Source organism: Corythoichthys intestinalis, chromosome 19 (assembly GCF_030265065.1).
Source record: "Corythoichthys intestinalis isolate RoL2023-P3 chromosome 19, ASM3026506v1, whole genome shotgun sequence".
NCBI classification, from domain to species: domain Eukaryota; kingdom Metazoa; phylum Chordata; class Actinopteri; order Syngnathiformes; family Syngnathidae; genus Corythoichthys; species Corythoichthys intestinalis.
The window spans coordinates 16,472,914-16,499,548 of record NC_080413.1 but is presented as its reverse complement, the minus strand read 5'-3'; the positions used below and the strand labels follow the sequence as shown (position 1 = coordinate 16,499,548).

Sequence of the window (26,635 nt, the reverse complement as noted above, 5' to 3'; positions counted from 1 at the left end):
ATCCTCTATGCACATATAGTGAGAGCTGACAGTCCGCGGAATGTAGATACTGACACGTGGAAGACTCTCGGCTTGTGCTGATGCCCAGTCATCTGCAAAGGTGGGAGCCGCTCCAGGCTCCTGTGGTTCCCTCCAATTCCCAGTTAGAATCGGAATTCACAGCTGTAGGTCCAGCTGGCCTTCTCAGAAACTCAGAAAACAAAGAAGCAAAGGAGGAGACAGCGGAAGAACGTGTTTAAGATCAAATAAGTCATAATTCTGAGGCAAGAATTTCGTTTCGAAAGGAATGAACTGGATGTATTTCCAAGGTCATGAAGACCTTTTTTCTGCAAAGTCATTCTAAGGAAAAACTATTAGAACGGGGTGGGCAAACTATTCCACAAAGGGCCGTAGTGGGTGCGGGTTTTTGTTCATACTCATCATGAGGACAACTTTTCACCAATCTGGTTTCCTACAAGTGCAATCAGTTGATTGCAGTCAGGTGTTTCTTGTTTCCACTGAAACCTCATTGGTTAAACTGTCTGTGCTGAATCAGTTGGAACAAAGACCAGGACCCACTGCGGCCCTCGAGGACCGGTTTGCCCACCCCTGTATTAGAATATACTGAAATATGCATATCAGTTGATCCCATGTCCTGTGATAAATTGTTGAGGATTTTGTATGAATCACATCAATCAATGATGAATTTTGTCCGTGGTCTTCCTGCCTTTAGCTCCGTATGTGAACTACATCCAAAAGGACCCTGGAGCGCCCTGCTCCCTGACCGAGGCTCTGGAGTACGTCCAGGTTGACATCCTCGAAGATTTGCTGAAGAACGACAGTCGCGCCAGCAATCAGAAGCTGCCTCCCAAAAATAAACCCCATAATCTCACCGTGGTCGCCATGGAAGGATGCCACTCTTTCATCATCCTGGACTGGGGCCGTCCCCTGAAGGATGATATGGTGTCAGGTATGAAATGTGCATTCATACATGGAGCATTATCCAGTATTTATGTAGTCACTGTCAGTCATTTTAGGTCGCACCATAAGTTGTTGAGAGTGTGGCGTTAAAGGGATCCACAGATAGAAAGACTTGTAGTTCTTCAAAGATAAACGTTGTAAAATTTGAAAAATTAGTTTAATTAGTAGGTTGCCATTGTTGTTGACATAGCAGGGCAGTGACGTCACTGGGTTACCCTGCCGGGGGTTCAGAGTATAAATCTAGCAACATAAACGTGTCATCTGTTCAAACCTGTCAATTTGAACCCGAGAGGAACATTAATGAGCATGACAGCACTGGCGACGTTTCACAAAACGAGCAGGAAACGCAAAATGAACAGGAAAGACGGGATGAGACGAGACGAAAGTAGGACAAAACCGGTGTTTTGGCAAAATGTGCTACACTGGCGAAACGTCCTACAAGAGGCGAATTTGACACTCATAGTATTACCGTGTGCTTTCAGCTTGTTTTGTTTAGATTCATACAGACAGAACATACTAAAGATGCCTTAAGACTTCATAATGTTTTTATGGGACACGGGGCCGATTCATAGTTGGCCGAGCTCCATCAACGCTGACCAAGTGGAAACACAGACAAAGAGCTTTTTCCGTTGAAAATTCTTGTGAATAAATGCTAAAATCCCTGAATTCTTTATAGATGTGGACGTAAAACAGTTTCGATTCTTGGTTAAAAGCAGAAAAAAAAACGTGCAGGTAGCATTTATTTTACGTAAATATTGCGAACTATGAGGCTAGTCAGTAAGGAAATTAGCGGCCGCCATATGTAAACAAAGAGCTTTTTCCGTTGAAAATTCTTGTGAATAAATGCCTGAATTCTTTATAGATGTGAACGTAAAAGAGTCTCGCTTCTTGGTTAAAAGCAAAAGAACCATGTAGGTATCATTTATTTTATATAATGCCAATGCTGTAGCGGCTAATTTCTCCCATTGTTTTTTTTCACAACGTATCAAAATGCATGCATGGTACGAAAAATATATTAATTACCTTGAATCCTTGAGCAAATCACTCCTGAGACAATCCTTTCTGTTTATATGCAGTACAGCTTTCGTACTTTTTCGACCTAAATCCGGCGTTAGATAGCTGCATGTGACCGATTGCTAATAAATGAAGCAGAGTGTTGGACGGCCCCCTTCGGAAAGGCGTGACGCAGTGAATGGGGAATGTGTCATTTCAATACATTCTGAGGTCTTCAACGTAGTAATATCAAATATGGGTGGTTTAAATATGCTATGTGACTAATGTGGTCAACAGATCAACAATCTTCTTTAAAGGTACCACAAGAAAACAAAATACTTAAAAGTGTGAGAGGGAAACGCATGGAAAAAGTATTTTGAGGCAATAAAAAGGTAATAAAAGACTCAATAAAAACACAAAGAGTAATTACTCGCCGCTTTTAACTGATGTGCTCATGTGTTCGACGTCTCGCCGTGTAGAACGAATTGCAGAACACCGGTGATGTTCGTCTAGTGCAGTGGTTCTTAACTGGGCGTCATGGGTTCTGTGACGGATATTATGTACACTGACTAAATCTAGGCAAAGTGGCATTTTAATCCAGGTTTTGGACTGGTTTGCCATCAATTTACAGGCTTTGTTCCATTTCTTACAACTGCTAGCCCTCTATCTAATGGGAGGATAAATTGGTTTGCTCAGTGTAAGGTTGACAAGCACTTAGTATGAGGAAGTATAACAGATCTACAGATATTGTGAACTGCTTAGATAGTTTGAATAAGAAACAAAAAACATTTGCTTCATTTTACGCCATGAAAATAGTATGTGATGCAAGGACGCGACAATAAAATGAGAATGTAGATATGAAAACAAAAATAGGAATAGCGTGAAATGAAATGAGTCTCATCTTCCAACGTGAAAATCAACAGCAAAAGGGAAAATTATTTGTCGTAAATTCGAAATCTGGAAGAAATTTGAACAGGAATTCACTTAGATGTTAGCTTGCTCAGTTTTGAATTCGTAGAAAAAATGGCTCTATTGTCAAATTTCCAAGGGTTCGTCCTTTGAAACTCGTGGGGTTCGGTACCTTTAGCAAGGTTAAGGACCACTGGTCTAGTGACAGTGATAAATTATGTCATCACCCCAAGCGTCCATTTTACGCATAAAATATGGCGCCCTCCGTAGGTCAAAACATGCTCTAAATATTATAGATTTTAAATCAATGGCAATATTTTATGTGTTTCTGAACATATTTTAGTAAAAGAGAACAATTGTGGCTTATTAGAGTCTACAAGTCTTTAAAGGGCGTATGACAGGAGAAAAAGAAGTCTTAAATTGGATTATTATGTGAATTAGAATCATATTTTGAGACGATTCAACTATATACAACAAAAAGCGCAGATGACGAGAAATTAGTCTTTTAATCTGCCGGTTAGCCACGCCTACCATTATAGGGCTCTAGCGTCCCCAACAGGTGGATGACGTCAGCGGAGTCACGATTTTCTCTGATTTAGTATGCAGCCCGTTGAGGGGGAATTATTCAGAATGAGGAAAACGTGACGAAGAGAGCTGCAAAATGTCATTGTTTCAGTCTCTGTACTTCAATATTTTTACAGAATATTGTTGATATCCAAGTATTTTCCCCAATTGCTAAATAAATGGCATGGTCATGACAAATAACAGTCTTGTGCTAAATGGAATATGAAATAATAAAAATGCATTTATTCAGGACGACATGGCAAAATTTCTCCATAATGGTCAAAACTGTCGACTTCACCTTTACTGTTGTACCTCCCGCACCATATTTTATGACACCTAAATCGGCTTGGGAGAATGTAAACAAACCAAGAGGCGTGACAGCTAGCCGACATGCTAACCCGAACCAAATGATGTTTCAAAGTCTTCGAAGCAGAAAATCACACATAACTAGCCCGGATCATTTGACATGACGACTGGGTTGTCGATTGTCTTCGCCGATCGGCAAACCGCCCGACGGAGAGCAATTTAAAGCTCGTTCCCTGGAGGAGGGCGGCTGCAGTTGTTGTGCAGCTAACGTGCAGCTAATGTGTATGAGTAGAGCTTTTTACATGCCTATCCATGATCAAACGTAAGTAGTCCTTCATTTAAAGAAAGTACTGTAGTGTTTACTTTGTTATCGCTGTATTCGCGGCTATTTTTAACACATAGTTGCAATTTCTGATCGGGTGGAAAATTTGACAGAACACCGGGCACACCAAGAGGGCAAAAGCCAAGTATAGTGCTCGCCTGGCGGGGGGGATGTGCGACAAGCAGCCGGTTGTCGCCCGAGGGGACAAGGAGCATGTCAGCCACAAAATGCAAGCCACCTCCGTATTAAAATGATCCCAGTATTTGACATAATCCAAAACACAATGTTTACTCACTTCCTCGTAAGTCCCATGGTCCCACAGTAGTAGGGCTTGTTTTGGCCAATATCCACAGGTGAATGGGAACCTTTTGAAACTCCAAAAAGGCGCACACGCCTCTCCCTCATACAGCAAGATTTTTCTGCAGCTGTTTGGCTGGCGTGATGCGAAAAATAAACGTATTAATCCGCAAAATCAGCTGAATCCTTAGTCCTTCTCATACAACAGTACGGCTGTATAGTGAAGAGGACTCCTTCCTCCGTACACGTCACAGCGCCCTATTTCTCAACTCGAGACTGAGACTGTTGCTGGAAGTCACTCATTTTCAAAAAACTAAATAATATAGCGATCGCTTCCACACACATCCAAGCGGTCCATTTCATTCAGGAGCATAAATGCCGCGTGTATTATGAAATAAACATGCTTTTTCGTGTCACAGGCACTTTAAGCATTGTCTCGCTGTTGGGAAATGACGAACAATCGCTCCATTTCGTCAGTTTCTCTGGGAAAACAAAAAGCCTGTGACGTACAAAGACTAAAAATAAAGATTCAAGATTAGGAACCCTCCGTGTGAAAAGGGTTGACCTATAAGAGGCAGCATTTGAATTGATGCAGAGTGTTTTATTTGGCAGACACACCCGAGCGCCTGCTTAAGTTGTGGGACGGGATGTCGTCTGATGTGTAAAACAGATAGTGTGTCTCCAGTGCCACATTTTGTTGGTAGGGGGTTGTATTTTGTGTTTTCTTTTCATCCGTCAAGTGTTTCCTTCCTGCCGGTGTGAGCGATTTTCTTCACTTTAAACCTACAGTATATTTGCTTGGCCAACAAATGAATGTTATCTTGGACCAAAAAAAGTAAAGGTTATGATGTGGGTTTTGATTTGCATTGGATGCAATAATACATTCTCAACCATGGATTTCGGATATTTTTCTGGAGCTTGTTTGGTGTGTGGGAGGAATCGATTTCTTTAAGGATTTTTCATTCTTAGATAGAGATGACGAGGGTAGGAAAAGAAATGAGCGCGTAGTATTTCCCGTTCCCCCTTGTCAGCAGCCATCTGTGTTGAAGTGACTCCAGTAAAAATAGTCTCAAAATCCAACCGACTCAGTGTGATGTGCTGCCACACGTTGTTTCCATACAGTATGGGTTAGCTTTAGACGGAATTTCTCCAGGGTGCACGACCCCTAGGTCGCGTCCCGGATTTGAGTGTTGAGTGCATGACTGCATGAGTGACAAGAATAAGAAAACAGACCCTGGCTGGAAAAGAGCCAACCAAATAAGTCCATTTTGGAATGGTCCACCAACCATGACTTGTTATGGTTTAGAAAAATAATCTTTTAACCTGAATTTTACAGATAATAAACTGTCATGTGGCATGTTACAGGGTATATGGTTCATAGTGCTTCATATGACGACGTGCTCAACAATAGATGGTCTTCTAAGTTATCCAGTGGGACTCACCTGGCTGTGGAGAATCTCAAACCCAACGCCAGGTAACACATAATCACCTCGAGACAGAGGTCTTTACTTAACGTCGGCCGATACAGTGCTGGCCAAAAGTGTTGGCACTCCTGCAATTCTGTCAGATCATGGTCAATTTCTCCCAGAAAATGATTGCAATTACAAATGCTTTGGTAGTAATATCTTCATTTATTTTGCTTGCAATGAAAAAACACAAAAGGCAATGAACAATGAAAAAAAAAAAAAAATCATTGTCATTTTACACAAAACTCCAAAAATGGGCTGGACAAAAGTATTGGCACCCTCAGGCTAACACTTGGTAACACAACTTTTAGACAAAATAACTGCGAACAACTGCTTCCGGTATCCATCAATGAGATTCTTACAATGCTCTACTGGAATTTTTGACCATTCGTCTTTGGCTAACTGCTCCAAGTCTCTGAGATTTGAAGGGTCCCTTCTCCAAACTGCCCAGGTGTTCTATGGCAGGGGTCCCCAACGACCGGGCCGCGGACCGGTACCGGTCCGTGGCGCATTTGGTACAGGGCTACGCAGAAATAAATAATTTAATAACGACTGCATTCTGGCCGATTGACTTTGGCCTGTACCTCTTAACACACCAATATCCCTGTCTACTCTAGATATACAACTAAGGGATAGGAGGTCGTCATAGAAATGCATTGATTTGACTGTTAGCAGTACATCTTGTTTTGTATATCTATGTGCGCTTGGCCTCGATAATAACGTATGACGTAGGGCGGGCACATCACATTTGTTCTCGGAAATAATTAGGCCCCACACTAGAATGACTGAAAAACAGACGTCTTTGGACAGATTTTTTACGGGGACAAGGGAACCTGACGGGCCAGAAGATGAGCCTACAACCTCGAAGAAAACAAAATCCATGCTACTTCCCAATCAATAAAGACCCACGAACTGCGAAGGAGTGGATTCGTGACCCGTATGTGAATAAACCGAGTGATTCGAGCATGTCTGTGCAACATGAATATCAGCTTGTACAGATCGCAAATCACGGCGACCTTAAACGTACATTTGAGACAACAACTCGACCGAGATTCTGGATTAAAGTCATTTCGGAATATTCTGACATCGCTAGGAGCACATTAAAAAACTGTGCGACAATTTCCAACATCGTATCTTTGTGAAGCTAGCTTCTCTCACTCTCCCATCTCGGGACCATCTCGTCACAACGAAACAAGCGCAGGCCTCCCACTGATTCAGCGGGTGGGTTGGATTTTCCCTGCACTTAACACGACGGAGCTAAAAACAAATGTTATTTTATATTTACTGTATTTTTCTGCCACACATTGCTGGTGTTCTGACAATTTTGGCATGCGCGTAACGTTAAAAATGACCGCGAATGCAGCGATTCCAAAGTACACGCTACAAACTTTCTTTAAAGAAGAGGGCTTTTTTCACCGCCAAAAAAGCTTTGGGAGCAAAATTTTATTAGGGTGCACAATTTGACAACACCGGTCCGTGAAAAAAAGACTCAAATCACACCGGTCCGTGGTGCAAAAAAGGTTGTGGACCCTTGTTCTATTGAATACAGGTTTGGACTCACTGCTGGCCACTTTAGAAGTCTCCAGTGCTTTCTCTCAAACAATTTTCTGTGATTTGGGTCATTGTCCTGCTGAAAGACCCATGACCTCTGAGGGAGATCCAGCTTTCTCACACTGGGCCCTACATTATGCTGCTAAATTTGTTGGTAGTCATCAGACTTCATAATGCTATACACACGGTCAAGCAGTCCAGTGCCAGGGGCAGCAAAGCAACCCCAAAACATCAGGGAACCTCCGCCATTTTTTGACTGTGAGGACCGTGCTCTTTTCTTTGAAGGCCTTGTTTTTTTTCCTGTGAACTCTATGTTGATGCCTTTTCCCAAAAAGCTCTTCTTTTGTCTCATCCGACCAGACAACATTCTTCTAAAATGTTTTTGGATTTCTCAGGTAAGGTTTTGCAAACTCCAGCCTGGCTTTTTTATGTCTCTGGGTCAGAAGTGGGGTCTTCCAGGGTATCCTACCATAGAGTTCCTTTTTATTCAGACGCCGACGGATAGTACGGGTTGACAATGTTGTACCCTCGGACTGCAGGACAGCTTGAACTTGTTTGGATGTTAGTCGAGTTTCTTTATCCACCATCCACAATCTTTCGTTGGAATCTCTCGTCAATTTTTCTTTTCCGTCCACATCTACGGAGGTTAGCCTCAGTGCCATTGGCTTTACACTTATTGATGATACTACGCACGGTAGACACAGGAACATTCAGGTCTTTGGAGATGGACTTGTAGCCTTGATATTACCCATGCTTCCTCACAATTTTGCTTTTCAAGTCCTCAGACGGTTCTTTGGTCTTCTTTCTTTTCTCCATGCTCAACGTGGTACACACAAGGATATTATTTTGGCGCAGGAAGCATGGAGCAGGTAGTACTCTCGCATGTGAGTACAAGAAAAACATATTTGCACATATGAGGAAAAGCGCATTTGCTCCCACGAAGAAGTCACCCATTCGAGTGAGAGAGAGAGAGTGAGAGGGGAAAGATTACAGCTTAGCTTGCTGTCTAGGACTTAGCTCAAACGTCTTGGCAAGGACAGTACAATGACGTATAATGCATGGTTTTGGGTAGTTATTTTGAGATTTAGGAGGTATTTAGGGGTATTCAAAGGGTTAATTCCGACTCAACACGGAAATTTTAGTTACGTCGGCAGCATAAGAACAGAACTCGTTCGTAACCCGGGGACTACCTGTATCGGATTACAAAAATGGCTTTAGACATTGGCTGAATTTTCTTTTTTTTTTTTTTTTTTTTTTCCTTTTTCTTAAACGTATCAGCATCTGCCTTTGAAAATCCCATGTCGGTCCTCTAATCTTTACTGGATAGGCTTTATTCTCCCATTCGTGCGCAAGTCCTTTAGAGCTGTCCCGACTAGTGGACATAGTCGACGTAAATCCGTCGACGAGCACAACATCCCGTCGACGGTTAATGAAGGGTGGAAAGTTCAGAATGTCGGACGCTTGGTATGCAAGCGGGGAAAGCGGCACAAAGCCCAAAAAAAAAAGCGCACCAGAGAGTCCAAAACATTGACTTATTTTTAAAGAAACAAAGGAGGGTGCACTGTTGTGTTCTGTCTCTTCAATGCCAAGCTTGGCTGCACGTCGGCCGTGAATGATAACGACAGGAGATTGTAAGTCCATCTAACTAACTAATGACATGTATTATTAAAGTTGCTAAGCCTGTCGCGATATGCAATGAGTCCATTTAAATAAATAAAAACGAGGGCGGTCATTTTCACGGCTGCGTTTTATCGCTGCGCGCGCGTGCGTCCGTCCATTTTTGCGTGCGTGCTGATGGCATATGAGACTCCAGTTTTTTTCTCTCATCAACACGCTGTAGAATTAAGGTTCAGACATACAAAATAAGAAAACACATCTATATTAAACACTATATACTTTAGCATTGCTACATTGAGGTGAATGGGGAAAAAAGACGACCTACTTTAGCCGGCTATAAAACAGGCAGTCTTCTCCAAAACTTGCAGTTAAAAGGTGACACTTCAAACATGAAAAATCGCTGGTTAACAGCAGTTGCAAAAGGAAAAAAATCTATTACTGACACCACATGCAATCACAAAAAGTGCTTTTTTGCGGCGTGTAAAGCTTAAATTAGCGGTTTAGCGAACGTACTTCCGGTGCGCATTTCAAAAATAAAAGCATGTCATGTTCATCATATAAATAACAATTTCTGGAGTTAATCCCACATACTTCAGATTCTACACTAAGAATACCTTTAAAATGACACACTTTATGAAAAGTCTGATTGGCAATGAATAATTATTATAATACTATTATATATAGTACTACAGTATACTATAACATTAATGCTAGGTATTTTTTTAAGAATTGTTTTGAATCATGTTGGAAAGGAGAAGTCAGTGTTCTGAATCTGTTTACATTCCATTCTTATGCACAAGTTAATTCTATCAGCATTTGAAGTCCTTGTTTATTTGTGATTTATTATTGTTATTTATCTGATTATTTGTACTTCAATAAAGAATTTAAGTGTTCCAAAAGGTTTTTGTGAATTGATAAGCGTCAACAAAAAATTCATTGCTCAATTAGTAAAAAAAAAAAAAATTATAAGATTAGTCAAATAATCGTAAAAATAGTCGGTTGACTAATCGGTAGAAAATTAGTCATTTGGGACAGCCCTAAAGTCCTTTTCTACATGCTTGGGCATTTTTAATACAAGACGAAGTGATTTTTAAACAGCAGCTTTTAACCAAAAGCTATCCATAAACATACAAAAGAGGACACAGCTTTTTTATAGGCTTTCCAAAACATGTGCATGTAAAATTTGGTGAGTTCGCCGTTTTTATTCAAGCCTCTGAAATGTTTGGCCGCCAAATCATTAAGTAGTAAAACAGAAAATATTCAAAGAAACTTCCCATTGTGTGTGATAAATGAAAAATGGAAAACTTTTGTTTTTGAGTAAAAGAACATCTTGTCTAGATTGATTTATTCTTTACATCTCTGCATGATCTCATGATTTGTGTGCGATGTTATGAAGTTTTTTAGCCTCTTCTGAAGCTAGTTCTTGGCTCCTCTAGTGTTTATCTTTGTTTGTGGGATTGTTAGAAGAATCCCAGCATCACACAACACACAAAACATGCACGTATCTGTTTGTATATCTATTTAAGTGTCACTGCTGTGTTGCTTTTATGAGGAGATGCTTTTGAGTCCAATTGTTACATCAAACCAGCTCGATGGTGATCCAAGCACACTGAGTCAGATCAGATGTTTGGATGATCAGGAAGCTTGTCAATTTTGAGTAAATGGTAGCATGTGGAGAAACATGTTTTAAATATTCACCACAAACATGTCATTTGCTGATTGATTCCACTTGCGCAAGGTTAAAAGGGTAGACGAGCACTTTGCAGTATGTCGTCTGATGTACAGTTGTGGTCAAAAGTTTACATACACTTGTGAAGAACTTAATGTCATGGCTCTCTTGAGTTTCCAGTTATTTCTACAACTCTGATTTTTCTCTGATAGAGTGATTGGAACAGATACTTCTTTGTCACAAAAAACATTCATGAAGTTTGGTTCTTTTATGACTTTATTATGGGTGAACAGAAAAAAGTGATCAAATCTGCTGGGTCAAAAATATACATACAGCAGCGCTAATATTTGGTAACATGTCCCTTGGCCATTTTCAATTCAATTAGGCGCTTTTGGTAGCCATCCACAAGCTTCTTGCAAGCTTCTGGTTGAATCTTTGACCACTCCTCTTGACACAATTGGTGCAGTTCAGTTAAATTTGATGGCTTTCTGACATGGACTTGTTTCTTCAGCATTGTCCACAAGTTCTCAATGGGGTTTAAGTCAGGACTTTGGGAAGGCCATTCAAAAACCTTAATTCTAGCCAGATTTAGCCATTCCATTACCACTTTTGATGTGTGTTTGGGGTCATTGTCCTGTTGGAACACCCAACTGCGCCCAAGACCCAATCTTCGGGCTGATGACGTTAGGTTATCTTGAAGAATTTGAAGGTAATCCTCCTTCTTCATTATCCCATTTACTCTCTGTAAAGCACCAGTTCCATTGGCAGCAAAACAGCCCCACAGCATAATACTACCACCACCGTGCTTGACGGTAGGCATGGTGTACTTGGGGTTAAAGGCCTCACCTTTTCTCCTCCAAACATATTGCTGGGCATTGTGGCCAAACAGCTCGATTTTTGTTTCGTCTGACCACAGAACTTTCCTCCAGAAGGTCTTATCTTTGTCCATGTGATCAGAAGCAAACTTCAGTCGAGCCTTAAGGTGCCGCTTTTGGAGCAAGGGCTTCCTTCTTGCACGGCAGCCTCTCAGTCCATGGAGATGCAAAATACGCTTGACTGTGGACACTGACACCTGTGTTCCAGCAGCTTCTAATTCTTGGCAGATCTGCTTTTTGGTGATTCTCGGTTGAATCTTCACCCTCCTGACCAATTTTCTCTCAGCAGCAGGTGATAGCTTGCGTTTTCTTCCTGATCGTGGCAGTGACAAAACAGTGCCATGCACTTAATACTTACAAACAATTGTTTGCACTGTTGCTCTTGGGACCTGCAGCTGCTTTGAAATGGCTCCAAGTGACTTTCCTGACTTGTTCAAGTCAATGATTCGCTTTTTCAGATCCATGTATGTATATTTTTGACCCAGCAGATTTGATCACTTTTTCTGTTAACCCATAATAAAGTCATAAAAGAACCAAACTTCATGAATGTTTTTTGTGACAAAGAAGTATCTGTTCCAATCACTCTATCGGAGAAAAATCAGAGTTGTAGAAATAACTGGAAACTCAAGAGAGCCATGACATTATGTTCTTCACAAGTGTATGTAAACTTTTGACCACAACTGTATCTAGTTTGTTGATACCCCAGAATGAGAATCTTTTATATTTCAAACTGCCAAAATTCTAAACTTTTTAAAAGCGTAAAGATGGTTATTTGATTTAGTGCTGCAACGATTAATCGATTTAACTCGAGTATTCGATGAGAAAAAAAGATTCAAATTAAAATGTTCTGCTCCCTCCTGTTCAAAATTTTTCTTGCCCCAGAAAATTGAGATTTTAAGCTTTCCAATGATGTATCACACATGCATATCGGACAATTTTGAAAGTTGGCCAAATTGGAGGTCTCAGAGTGGAAATTCAAGTCACCTGAGTGTTTTCTGCCAGAAACAAATGGCGAGTCAAATTTTACATCGGATGTCGAAAAGATCGTGTGTCGAAGCAATCGTATGTCGAGGTACTACTGCACAAAGAAAATGTCACACATTGTGAACATGTGACAGAAACTATTGCGCATTTTTGTCTCATTCTCGTCTCGTCAGACGAAAACTGGCATTTGTATCGTTATGTTTTAGTCTCCCGAAACAAGTTTTTACCTCGTTATTGTTCTTGTTATCGTTATGAAAAAAGTGTTGATGAAATGTTATCATATTCGTCATCATTGCCGAAAACAACACTTGTCACTGCTTGTGTCTGTTTTTAAAGAGAGATGCGAAATGTTATTTCAATCTCAGAGTATTTCATAAATCTGGCATATGGAAACTTTATGAAAGCACAGGTGTCTCTTCAATTTCAGGTGACAGTACCTGCTGTAGAACCCAGACAATAGAGCAGTGTTTGACTGTCAAGTTTTCCAAGAGTTTATATACAGTAGCTCCTCCTTAGCGACCAGTGTGTATCCAAGCTGGCACGTCTGTCTTGGTAACAGTTACTCATGGGACAATTGGTGTGTGACCCTGTTGGCATTTCCCGATACTTGAGGCTCCTTCTGCTTGCCAGACATTCACATATGGAGCTGCTTTGATGTGGACATGTTTCCACAAGGTGTTCTGCTCATTTTTGTGAATCACATGTATCGCGTGTCACAGTGCAGAAAATGCAAAGTAAGTGATTTACAATGCTGGTCAAAAGCATTGGCACCCCTGCAATTCTGTCGGATAATGCTCAATTTCTCTCAGAAAATGATTGCAATTACAAATGCTTTGGTCGTGAAACTTCATTTATTTTGCTTGCAATGAAAAAACACAAAAGAGAATGAAAAAAATAAAATTATAATTTTACACAAAACTCCAAAAATGGGCCAGACAAAAGTATTGGTACCCTCAGCCTAATACTTCGTAGCACAACTTTTAGACAAAATAACTACAAACAACCGCTTCCGGTAACCATCAGTGAGTTTCTTACAATGCTCTGCTGGAATTTCAGACCATTCTTCTTTGGTTAACTGCTCCAAGGTCTCTGAGATATGAAGGGTGCCTTCTCGAAACTGCCATTTTCAGATCTCTCCACAGGTGTTCTATGGGATTCATGTCTGGACTTTCTCTCAAACCATTTTCTAGTGCTTTTTGAAGTGTGTTTTGGGTCATTCTCCTGCTGGAAGACCCATGACCTCTGAGGGTGACCCAGCTTTTTCACACTGGGTCCTACATTGTGCTGCAAAATTTGTTGGTAGTCTTCAGACTTCATAATGCCATGCACACGGTCAAGCAGTCCAGTGCCGGAGGCAGCAAAGCAACCCCAAAACATCGCTTTTTTTCCCCTGTAAAATCGAAAATGTTGATGCATTTTCACAAAAAGCTCTACTTTTGTCTCATTCAACATTTTTGGCTTTCTCAGGTTAGTTTTGACAAACTCCAGCCTGGCTTTTTTATGTCTCTGGGTCAGAAGTGGGGTCTCCCTGGCTATCCTACCATAGAGTTCCTTTTCATTCAGATGCCGACGGATAGTACGGGTTGACACTGTCTTATCCTCGGACTACAGGACAGCTTGAACTTGTTTGGATGTTAGACGAGGTTCTTTATCCACCATCCGCACAATCTTTCTTTCAAATCTCTCGTCAATTTTTCTTTTCCGTCCACATCTAGGGAGCCACAGTGCCATGGGATTTACACTTATTGATGATACTACACACGATAGACACAGGAACATTCAGGTCTTTGGAGATGGACTTGTAGCCTTGAGAGTGCCCAAGCTTCTTCACAATTTTGCTTCTCAAGTCCTCAGAGAGTTCTCTGGTCTTCTTTCTTTTCTCCATGCTCAATGTGGTACACACAAGGACACAGGACAGAGGTTGAGTCAACTTTAATCCATTTAAACTGCCCGCAAGTGTGATTTAGTTATTGCCACCACCTGTTATTTGCCACAGGTAAGTAACAGGTGCTGTTATTTACACAAATTAGAGAAGCATCACATGATTTTTCAAAGGGTGCCAATACTTTTGTCCGGCCCATTTTTGGAGTTTTGTGTAAAATGTCAATAATTTAAGTTTTTTCCCCCATTTTCTTTTGTGTTTTTTCATTGCAAGCAAAATAAATGAAGATATTACTACCAAAGCATTTGTAATTGCAATCATTTTCTGGGAGAAATTGAGCATTATCTGACAGAATTGCAGGGGCTGACAATACTTTTGGCAAGCACTTTATAACCTGACAAGCAAAATAAATACGGCAACAATTTGTCGTGTAAATGGCTTAATATAAACATTTGCCCACTAAAACATGACCAATCAGAGCGAAGAGTTATTAATTTAAATATGAACTACTCAAATTTGAATTTAAATCCGGGTGTTTTGCAGCAGCAAACTGTTATGATCAAATATAAGAGCTTTAAAAAGGAATGCAAATTGTCTTGCCAACCTGTTAAAGTGACATTAAAGGTCCTAGAAAATATTTTAAAGATTAATACAGGTATAAAAATACCCCTCAATACTAGAATATACGGTAAATGCTGAAAACTTCTATTTAATGAGAGGAAACCAAATGTTTCAGAGGCATACTGTAACTGTAATATTTCCTTTGTTTTTATATTCTGCTTCATATCCCCTTGCTTTTTTTCCCAGTCGTCCCAATTTGGTTTTTCATGACATCACCGTTCTCTGCATCTGCTTTTCTTTCCTCTGTTTCTCTCTCACTTTGGTGATCCACACTGGATATTTCAGTCACTGTTGTTATGTGGCTCATGTGATTGGATCCAGGCTTGGTGGTGCTAGCTTTTGGCTGCAAAACTGATAGAACTGCGCACTTAATGCACAGAACCTTGCATGAATGGACTTCTGCACAAACACATCATGCTTAAAGTTGTAAGACGTCCAATAATCCCTTCATCAGCCTACATCTTTTATTTTAAACACTTGTGTCTTACACTGAAGACGTTTGTCTCTCAGAGGTCTTGTTGCTTTCAGTTTTCATCATCCTTTTACATTTTCCACACACTTGTCTCTTTTGGGTCTTATCCTCCCTTGCTATCGCCTAATCGCCACTCATCCCTTCAGCACATTTCCCTTACCCTCCCTTTAAAGCGAGCCAAATATCTGCTTCACTCAAGATCCCTACGAATAGAAAACAGACCTTTAGTCTTGAGTCAGGCTGACCAAAGTCATCTGCTGCAGTCATTAGCATTTGCCTCACTTTTGCAGAGCCCTGACAGAATGATGCTAAAGCCCTTCTGAATCCCGATTTGTTTTGTTTCAGGTACTACTTCAAAGTCCAGGCTAAGAATGTGTTTGGCTTGGGACCGGTCAGCAACACGCTCACCTATGTCACCGAATCAGGTGGGTAAAACAGCAAAAACTGCTTTGCCGTCAAGAAGTTCAGTTCTCATGCATGAAAATGTCATGCTGTGGTTATTTATTTTGCTACAAATAAAAAAAAATCATCTATCCTCAAGGAAGGGACGTGACCAGATGTGCTTATCTATCAGGTGAAAACATTAAACTGAACAGTCTGTCCTCCATTTTCTTTCTTTTAGATGATCCCCTTCTCATTGAAAGACCGCCTGGTAAGTCTATAACAGTACTTTAACGCGTGTCCTATTGAAACTTTTCTGAGAATTTGTAAAGAAATTGTCTTAAAGTCATAAAGCCCAAAATCCAAATTGAGTTATTGACAATAGTGGCTCATAAGTACAAGAATGATTCATTAACAACCTTCAAGGTGTTGTTGATATACAGTGACCCCTCGCTACTTTGCGCTTCAAACTTCGCGCCCTCAGACCATAGCGGATTTTTTTTCCAATCAAAAACATAAATAAACACAGACAAGCTGTCCTGATCCGATCATGTAGTCTCACTCTCCCTCCTGCTGCTTTTCATGTTCAGGCAGTGCACTGGAGTTGCTTATTAACGATGATTAACGATTAACGATGATTGACAGACGTTAAAGTTTGATCTTGCCATAGATGCTTGTAAGCCGAAACTTCAAAGCGCTGCATGTGTCTATCATCGTTTAGCTTGTTAAACAGTTGTTGTGGCAACTCAATGTGTGTAAGTGAGCAGCTGAAGCGGCTTGGAGTGGACTCACTTAATGAAGCATTTAATAAAGACAAGCATTTTTCTACTTCATTCTTGTTTAAAAATAATTCTGTTGGACATTAGCATGTTAAAAAACTTATCATAATAATTACATTTGAAGTGCTTAAAAACCATTTATTAAAATATATATACGTATATATACGTGTAACTATACGAATATATTAGTGCTGTCAAATGTATCGTGTTAATGGGCGGTAATTTTTTAAAAATTAATCACGATAAAATATTTGACGCAATTAACGCATGCACCGAATGACCCGTTCATGCGTTGCCTAACAATTTACAATGACACCGTTTTAGCACATTGAGAGCGAAAAGGCAGAGAAATGCGAGTGGACACAGGCGTTAATTGGACCGCGCCTTTTATTGGCTAAAGCTTTGACAACTCTTTCACAACAAATATAAGTATTGTGGCGAACGTCGTGGGGAAGAATAACAGGAGGCGATCTTTTTCTTAACATGCTCAATTGAACACAACGCAGAACATACTGTATACCATTTAATAATATATAATATTCCTATCTCTCAAGAGAATGATTTTCACAAAAAGAAAAGCACTCCATGCAAAGAGAACTGGCATTCCCAATCAAAATACAGTGCCCTCCATAATTATTGGCACCCCTGGTTAAGATTTGTTTTTTAGCTTCTAATAATTTTTTTAAAAAATTCAAATAATATGGGACCTTAATGGAAAAAAGGGAAAAATCCAACCTTTAATACAAGTGCATTTATTCAGTGGGGGGGAAAAAATCCCACATAAAGAAATAATTATTTGACATCAAAGATTGTGTGTCACAATTATTAGCACCCCTGGTGTTAATACTTTGTACAACCCCCTTTTGCCAACAAAACAAGGTCTGGGGACTGAGATGGCCATGGGAGGAGCTTGATTTTGTGTCTGGTGAACCATTTCTGTGTAGATTTGGCCATATGTTTAGGGTCATTGTCTTGCTGAAACATCCAGTGACGACCCATCTTCAGCTTTCGGGCAGAGGGCAACAGATTTAATTTAAAATGTCCTGGTATTTCAAAGCATTCATGATGCCATGCACCCTAACAAGGTTCCCAGTGCCTTTGGAAGCGAAACAGCCCCACAGCATCACTGACCCACCCCCATACTTCACAGTGGGTATGAGGTGCTTTTCAGCATGCGCATATTTCGTGGCACGCCAGACCCACTTAGAGTGTTTGGTTCCAAAAAGCTCAATCTTGGTCTCATCTGACCAAAGCACACGGTCCCAGTTGAAGCCTGGACCTTTTTGGAGACACTTTATACGACAGTAACGCCATAATACTGCCATAAGACCATCATAATTTTGACATGACACTGCCATGAGCATTAATGAGTGCTTATGGCAGATGTCATTTTGTGTCATCTGGCAAATTATCTCTTTTGAATGGATGTAATAGATCCGAGCTGGACATAAATGGAATTACTGACGTAATTTGCCGGATGGCACTTCATTACATCGGTCATAAGCATTCATTAATGCCCATGATAGTGACATGTCATAATTATGACGGTCTTATGGCAGTCTTATGACGCTGCTGTCAAATGAAGTGTTACTTATTAATCTAGTAAATCAACAAACAAGCCGCACTGGACTATAAACCGCAGAATTCAAAATGAGGGAAAAAAAGTAACAGCTTATAGTATGAAAATTACAGTACATAAGTTTTTTGGGATTATGCTTTTGGAAAAAAAAGTGAAAAACATCATCTAATATATATATGTTCCCAATGCTAAATCTGAATAATACATTGAACACACAATATATCACAGTTTTTCACTTATCGCGGAGGGTCCTCCATTAACCGCGAAAAACGAGGGAACGTGTACTCTCATTTTGGCTCTGTCCCTTTACCTCATTGGCTGTCATTGATGGTAATAGTTGTTCAATCCATTTGGACTGGGAGAGTTTGCAGCGATCGTTTAATCGCTGCTAGCCTCTGTCAATGGCATTGAAACATGATCACATATCATATAATATCTTGTAAAAACTTGTGTTCTAGGCGGGGAGCCAATATGGATCCCCTTCTCCTTCCGATACAACTCAGCCCACAGCTCCTGTAAAGGCAGTCAATACGTCAAACGGACGTGGTACAGGAAGTTTGTGGGCGTGGTTCTGTGCAACTCTTTACGATACAAGATCTTCATGGGAGACGGTCTCAGAGGTGGGTCTGAAACTCCGAATCAACATATGTAGTGGATAACAAAATACTGTACTGTACTCTGCAATCTATTTAAGTCAAATCAATTCAAACTTTATGGATAACAAGTTGGGTACGTCACTCCTGCCAAATGTAAATCCTTTGCGTACATGCTCGTTTGCTGTCGTTTATGTATTACAGATGTTAGTTGTAATGGTAAAGACCTAGCCCCATGTCTTGAATAGTAAACAGAAATTTAACAGACTTGGCAAATAAAGGAACAAGGTTCCTTGGAATTAACTTACGTAAAGGAGTCAGAGCATAATTTGGAATAATAAGGACAATTGAAAACAATGCTGTTGTTCCCCTACAGAGCCCTTTTATAGTATAGGAGACACAGTGGGACAAGGAGAAGATCATTGCCAGTTTGTGGACTCGCACAGGGACGGCAGAACTGGCCCCGCGTATCTCTCTATTACGCTGCCTTCAGCTCAAGGTAAACATGAAGTCATAGTTGGAAGCTGTTGTTGCTGTTTTTTAATGGAGTTTCTTGTTTCAAATCCACCCCTCACAGTTGTTGATTATGTTTAGGTTTGACTCATGCATCAGCACTTCATGATGGATAAAGTTCAATATCTGCTGCTTAAGGCCACTGTAATTGCAAAAAAAACCACTCATAGACATCAGACACCCAAGTAGCTTTTTTTGTTCTTGTGGACACTAACTTTGAAGTCCTACTCTTCCGTCATCCGTGACGTGATCGTCTTGAAATTTGGAATTCATGTACTATTGACAAGTACCTATCGATCCTTGGAGCCTGATTTTTTAATTTTTTGTGTCAGGCATGATCAATTAACTGCAGATGTAGGGTAATCTTGCCTGTAGGTTACGAGTTAGCTAGTAGAGCGCATGCATGCACAGCGTTCAGCCTCTAGTGTGCAGTAGCACACGTGTGCTTGTTCTTATAACAGTTGTAGCACACATAGAATTCAAATTTGTTGCTATTATTATTATTACTATTATTGTCATAAAAATGAATGGAAATTAGCATATTTACAGATCCCACCACACACATAACTCACTGAGGTTTCCTTCATGTAACTAAATGTAATATTCATGCATGTTTTCATTGTTTAAGAACCTGTTTAAATTCTAACTCATAAATGAATGAAAATACTCTCTAATTGTGAATGAAATACAACACATCAGAAATTATTATTATTATTTTTTTGGAGATTATTTTAAATATACATTTGAAAAATTACTCATTGACACGAGATTAAAGACATTTTTTTAAGTCAGAAACTGTCATGCTGCTTTGCTAATTCTATTCCACATTTAAATGTTGTTGTTGTTCAATCAAAAAACTTATTAACATACAGATGGCAAAACAATATTTACCGTATTTTTTGGACTATAAGTCACAGTTTTTTTCGTAGTTTGGGTGGGGGTGCGACTTATACTCTGGAGCGACATATGGGTGAAATTATTAACACATTATTATATCATTTCACATGTTATTTTGGTGTTTTGGAGTGACACTGATGGTTTGGTAAACTTGTTAGCATGTTCTTTATGCTATAGTTATCTGAATAACTCTTAATAGCTATTTTACGTTAACATACCGGCCACGTTCGCGTTTTGTTGTTCATGCATCATGTAACATTATCATACTGTACACTTATTCAGCATGTTGTTCTCTATAGTATTTTTCTCTTAAATTGCATTTCAAGATGAAATATCTGTTCTATGTGTTGGATTTTATCACGTAAATTTCCCCCCAAAATGCGATTTATACTCCAGTGCGACTTATACAGTGGGGCAAATAAGTATTTAGTCAACCACTAATTGTGCAAGTTCTCCCACTTGAAAATATTAGAGAGGCCTGTAATTGTCAACATGGGTAAACCTCAACCATGAGAGACAGAATGTGGAAAAAAAAACAAAATCACATTGTTTGATTTTTAAATAATTTATTTGCAAATCATGGTGGAAAATAAGTATTTGGTCAATGCCAAAAGTTCATCTCAATACTTTGTTATGTACCCTTTGTTGGCAATAACGGAGGCCAAACGTTTTCTGTAACTCTTCACAAGCTTTTCACACACTGTTGCTGGTATTTTGGCCCATTCCTCCATGCAGATCTCCTCTAGAGCAGATATGTTTTGGGGCTGTCGTTGGGCAACACGGATTTTCAACTCCCTCCACAGATTTTCTATGGGGTTGAGATCTGGAGACTGGCTAGGCCACTCTGGGACCTTGAAATGCTTCTTACGAAGCCACGCCTTTGTTGCCCTGGCTGTGTGTTTGGGATCATTGTCATGCTGAAAGACCCAGCCACGTCTTATCTTCAATGCCCTTGCTGATGGAAGGAGATTTTCACTCAAAATCCCTCGATACATGGCCCCATTCATTCTTTCCTTTACACAGATCAGTCGTCGTGGTCCCCTTGCAGAAAAACAGCCCCAAAGCATGATGTTTCCACCCCCATGCTTCACAGTGGGTATGGTGTTCTTCGGATGCAATTCAGTATGCTTTCACCTCCAAACTCGAGAACCTGTGTTTCTACCAAAAAGTTGTATTTTGGTTTCATCTGACCATAACACATCTCCCAGTCCTCTTCTGGATCATCCAAATGCTCTCTAACGAAACGCAGACGGGCCTGGACGTGTACTTTCTTCATCAGGGGGACATGTCTTGCAGTGCAGGATTTGATTCCCTGGCGGCACATTGTGTTACTGATAGTAGCCTTTGTTACTGTGGTCCCAGCTCTCTGTAGGTCATTCACTAGGTTCCCCCGTGTGGTTCTGGGATTTTTGCTCACCGTTCTTGTTATTATTTTGACGCCACGGGGTGAGATCTTGCATGGAGCCTCAGATCGAGGGGGATTATCAGTGGTCTTGTATGTCCTCCATTTTCTAATAATAGCTCCCACAGTTGATTTCTTTACACCAAGCGTTTTACCTATTGCAGATTCAGTCTTCCTAGCCTGGTACAGGTCTACAATTTTGTCTCTGATGTCCTTCGACAGCTCTTTGGTCTTGGCCATAGCGGAGTTTGGAGTGTGACTGACTGGGGTTGTGGACAGGTGTCTTTTATACAGATAATGAGTTAAAACACGTGCCATTAATACAGGTAAGGAGTGGAGCCTCTTTGGACCTCGTTAGAAGTAAGACCTATTTGACAGCCAGAAATCTTGCTTGTTTGTAGGTGATCAAATACTTATTTTCCACTGTAATTTGGAAATAAATTCTTTAAAAATCAAACAATGTGATTTTCTGTTATTTGTTTTTTTCCACATTCTGTCTCTCATGGTTGAGGTTTACCCATGTTGACAATTACAGGCCTCTCTAATCTTTTCAAGTAGGAGAACTTGCACAATTGGTGGTTGACTAAATACTTATTTGCTCCACTGTATGTATTTTTTCCTCGTCATTGCACATTTTTGGGCTGGTGCAACATATACTCAGGTGCGACTTGTAGTCCGAAAAATACGGTAATAAAATTGCCGTTCATTTATTGTGGAAAGTTAACTATTTAATCAAAAAAAATTCCAGTTACATATCCTGTACAAAGCCTACACAAGTAAATTTGTCGCCCTCTGGAAATCATTTGACAAACAATAAAATCTTAGCATAAATATCTAGCTTTGGGAAAAATATACCACATTGAGTGATGTGCTACTAACTTTCCATTTCCTTTCTAGGATATTATCGTGCATACAGACAACAGCCTGTCACATTTGGAGTAATTGGCAGACGAACGTCCCATCCATTCGTTGGATGGTATGAATGCGGGGTTCCCATCCCTGGCAAGTGGTAACACAGGGGTGGAGGGGGGGGATACAGCTACCGAGGGCAACCGACCATTCGCCCTGACGACTGAAAAGAATCAAGAGACTTTTGCTTGCTGCAACTAAAAGACACCACTTTAATCACATGAAATGAAAAAAATGCTTTAATTCAAGCCAGTGTATCGATGCTGTGTACGTTTTTTTCTACATAAAGCAGTCTGTATATGAGGGGGAAAAATCATGTGTGTTCTTGCTTTGTAAAATTCTTGTCAACCAAGCACCCAGACAACGGGTCCGTGCACAAAATTATTTATCTAATCAACGTGCATTCATTACAATCAGCTTGGAACTAAATTTCTATTTTAAAATGTGTGCAGGTGAAGAATTTAAAAAAGCGCATAACTGTTCAGGAGACTTACAGGGATAGTGATAATATAAAAAAAAAGAAAGAAAGAAAACACAATTTATCCCATCATCCGTGACATATTTTATTACTCAATCAGAGCTTGATCAAGGTTTAGTAGTTGATCAATCCAATGGGAGAGTTGAGTCATAACACATTCTTTATCCAAGTGCAGCAGTTAAAACCATACTGAATGTCCAAAACAACATATTGAGCACAGATGCAGGTGAGAAAACGCAGTTTTGATGATGTGAAGAAAACAAAACCTTAACCCAATAAATCAGATGGGAATTTGATCTTTAAAATTTACCTTGTACAACCTGTGGTTGATAGCTTTTAGAGATGTTTTGAGATGTGCCAGATTCAAGACTTAATTGAGCTTGTTAATGATAAATGTGATTCCATTTATTTTAGAACTAGCAGTATGGCTCATTGTTGCTCGGGTTTGTGTAACATGAACACAATACAACCAAATGTCAGATGAAAAAATGCTTTCCTTAGAGATGCAGCTGTAATGTAGTAAAAGTAAAAGTACACCATAAAGGGGTTAATGCGCATTTGCTTTTCCATCACTGTGTACAGTATTGTGGCAAGTGACATGGAGAAAATTGAGAAACAGTTTTTATGTTTCAAACTTGCCGCATTCACCACACTATCAGAAGAGACAGCAACCTTATCAAACAGAAAGCACAGAAAATAACAACGGCAACCACCACTCTCAGTCATGGTTGCCACAACTGCCAATGAACCATTGTGGGTGTAACATGTAATAGGTAAAAGTCAATACAGTATGAATATCGAGCTGAGATAAATCCCATAGTAGTATTTCCGAAAATTGCACATTTTTAAAGTTTAAATCCAGTGTCTTGTGTCAAAGCCACAACGTATCATCACAGCACATTTAATTTTATACATGAAATTGTAAAGTTTGAAAGCTAATTGCGACATTGAAATCACAAGACATGCGTCTTTTACCCAAAATCGGGGATTTTCTATGCAATTTTTTTGAGTTTCAAATCAAGTTTCTGAAGTGAACGTAGGCCTACAGAGATCAAATCCATCTAAGAACACGCCCAGAAACAAAGTACAACTATGTAAAATTTTGTCAAAATCCGCCCAGCCATTTCGGAGTCTATGGGGAACAAAAACACAAACACATACGACCCCCCCCCCCCCCCCCACACACACACACAGTTCCATTTATATATAAGCATAGACTTCATAGTGTATTGACGGGATGCGGGGCCGAATCATAGGGGGCCTATCGGCGTCAAAGCTGACCGAGTGGAAACACAGACATAGAGCTTTTTCCGTTGAAAATTCTTGTGAATAAAGGCTTAAATCCCTAAATTCTTTATATATATGGACATAAAACAGTCTCGACTCTTTGTTAAAAGCAAAAAAAACGTGCAGGTAGCATTTATTTTACGTAAATATTGCGAACTGTGAGGCTAGTCAGTAAGGATATTAGCGGCCGCCATATGCAAAGAAAGAGTTTTTTTCCGTTGAAAATTCTTGTGAATAAATGCTTAAATCCCTAAATTCTTTATAGATATGGATGTAAAAGCAGGGGTGAAAGTGGGCCAGGACGGTCAGGAACGCAGTTCCGGTATAAGATTCAGGGCCGGAATACTGTTCCGGTACACGGTGCTTTGATTCCGAAAATATGACAGCAACTGTCAAATTGCGATGTAAAAAAAAAAAAAAAAAAAAAAACATGCTAAGCTGCCACACATGCATTTCAACTCAGAGAAGAAAACAATCTACCAACATCAGATTTACATACACAAGTGTTAACAACAAGCATAATAAAGTGCTTATGTACCGTATAATCTGTTTCCACCAATATTTATTATTGATTTTATTCCACGGACGGCATGGAGGTTTTCCCCAGCTCCTGCAGTTATCCGAGTCTGACGATGATGAGTCACGTCAATTTGCGAATGCACGCAGCAAAGCAAAACGCCTGGACTCATTTATCCGTTCAATTGGCTGACATACTGACATGTGATCAGCAGAGATGGTTAGCTCTGATTGGTTCAAATGTGCATGTTTTCTGTGACACCCCAGAAAAAAAGAAACTTGTTGAATTGATGCGACAAAAAGGGCAATGCAACATAAAATGGATCAAATCTTTAAGAGCAACGAAAGAGATGAGGAGGCTTATTTATCATATTTAGTTTTATTTACTCTGATAGGGAGGTTCAGAACATCTTAGCTGTCAATGTGCACTTTGGACTTATATTTGTTCATTTATGTTAGGCTACTTAATCATTTCCTTATGATTTAAAAAAGTCAATGTTTGCGCGAACTTCAAAATATATTCCATTTCACTCTGCATAATATAAGTCTTTTGTACTTATTTTTCTGAATGTATGTTACTTATATCTTTGTTGTTATTATTATTAAAAAAAAAAAAGTAAATGTTTACATTAACTTCAATTTTAATATATATCCTATGTTCTTAAGTAGTTAAAATTGAGATCTGGCATTTAGTATGTGAGGAAATGAGGGAAAATGAAAATTAGGAGATGGAGGTTGGGATTATTGCTGTTTTTGTTAACTTTTATTTTGCAAATCATTGAAAAAATACAATTTTGAATGCAAATCAGTTTTTGTATGTGTTATATGCTAAAACAGTTTTCTTTGCATTTCAGTAGTTTAAGAGGTTTGACCCCCCCAAAAAATAAATAAATAAATAAATACAATTTCTGGCTCCGTGGCGACCTTCACGTCGGGGAGTTTAAGCAAGAAATTCTAGCCACTTTCACCCCTGTGTAAAAGAGTCTGGACTCTTGGTTAAAATCAAACAAAAAAAAACGTGCCGGTAGCATTTATTATACGTAAATATTGCGAACTGTGAGGCTAGTCAGTAAGAAAATTGGTGGCCGCCATATGTAAAGAAAGAGCTTTTTCTGTTGAAAGTTGTTGCGAATAAATGCTTAAATCACTGAATTTTTTAAATAGATATGGACGTAAAGGAGTCCCAATTCTTGTTTAAAAGCAAAAAAAAAAAAACGCAAAATTGGCATTTATTTTAACTAAATATTGCGAAGTATAATGCCAATGCTGTAGCGGCTAATTTCTCCCATTGATTTTTTTCACAACATTTCAAAATGAATGCATGGTACGAAAAATAGAATAATTACCTTGATTCCTCGAACAAATCACTCCTGAAACAATCCTTCCTGTTTGTATGCAGGACAGCTTTCGTACTTTGTCAACCTAAATCCGGCGTTAGATTGTTGCATGTGACCGACTGATAAATGAAGTGGAGTGTTGGACGGCCCCTTTCGGGAAGGCGTGACGCAGTGAATGGGGAATGTGTCATGTCAATACAAAAAAAGATAATTGGCCAGCACCTGTCAAATTTATGCAAATGACCTTTGATGGATGACGTAAGCAACGCCCCTTTTGTGCAACAGTCAAAAATATGGTATTGTTAGGTGTTCCTTTTGACACCTGTTAAAGAACTATGGTTATTGGGTGTCTCTGAAGTCTGGTTCGTGTGTAGGTGTGAGAGGAAACCTGTGGAGCTGAGGCGCCAGGGTGTCTGGTAGTCTTTTGTTATTTGGGGTCTCCCAACGTGGCGAGGGGTTTAGGAGGAAGCGGGCTG

The 26,635-nt window shown here is 39.7% G+C and overlaps 1 protein-coding gene across 3 annotated transcripts in view; it reads left to right on the top strand.

The window, feature by feature from the left end:
* fndc1 (fibronectin type III domain containing 1) overlaps positions 1-25,486 on the top strand; it is a 57,494-nt gene extending 32,008 nt beyond the window's left edge. For 2 of the 3 annotated variants that reach the window (XM_057822064.1, XM_057822063.1), the window contains 7 exons: positions 713-949; positions 5,717-5,825; positions 15,834-15,913; positions 16,111-16,140; positions 18,686-18,847; positions 19,197-19,319; positions 22,530-25,486. In XM_057822064.1, the coding sequence (XP_057678047.1) occupies positions 713-949; positions 5,717-5,825; positions 15,834-15,913; positions 16,111-16,140; positions 18,686-18,847; positions 19,197-19,319; positions 22,530-22,645 (857 nt within the window). In that variant the 3' untranslated portion in view covers positions 22,646-25,486. The remainder of the gene's footprint in view (positions 1-712; positions 950-5,716; positions 5,826-15,833; positions 15,914-16,110; positions 16,141-18,685; positions 18,848-19,196; positions 19,320-22,529) is intronic. The other variant, XM_057822065.1, reaches the window with a different exon arrangement.
* Positions 25,487-26,635: the final 1,149 nt, after the last annotated feature.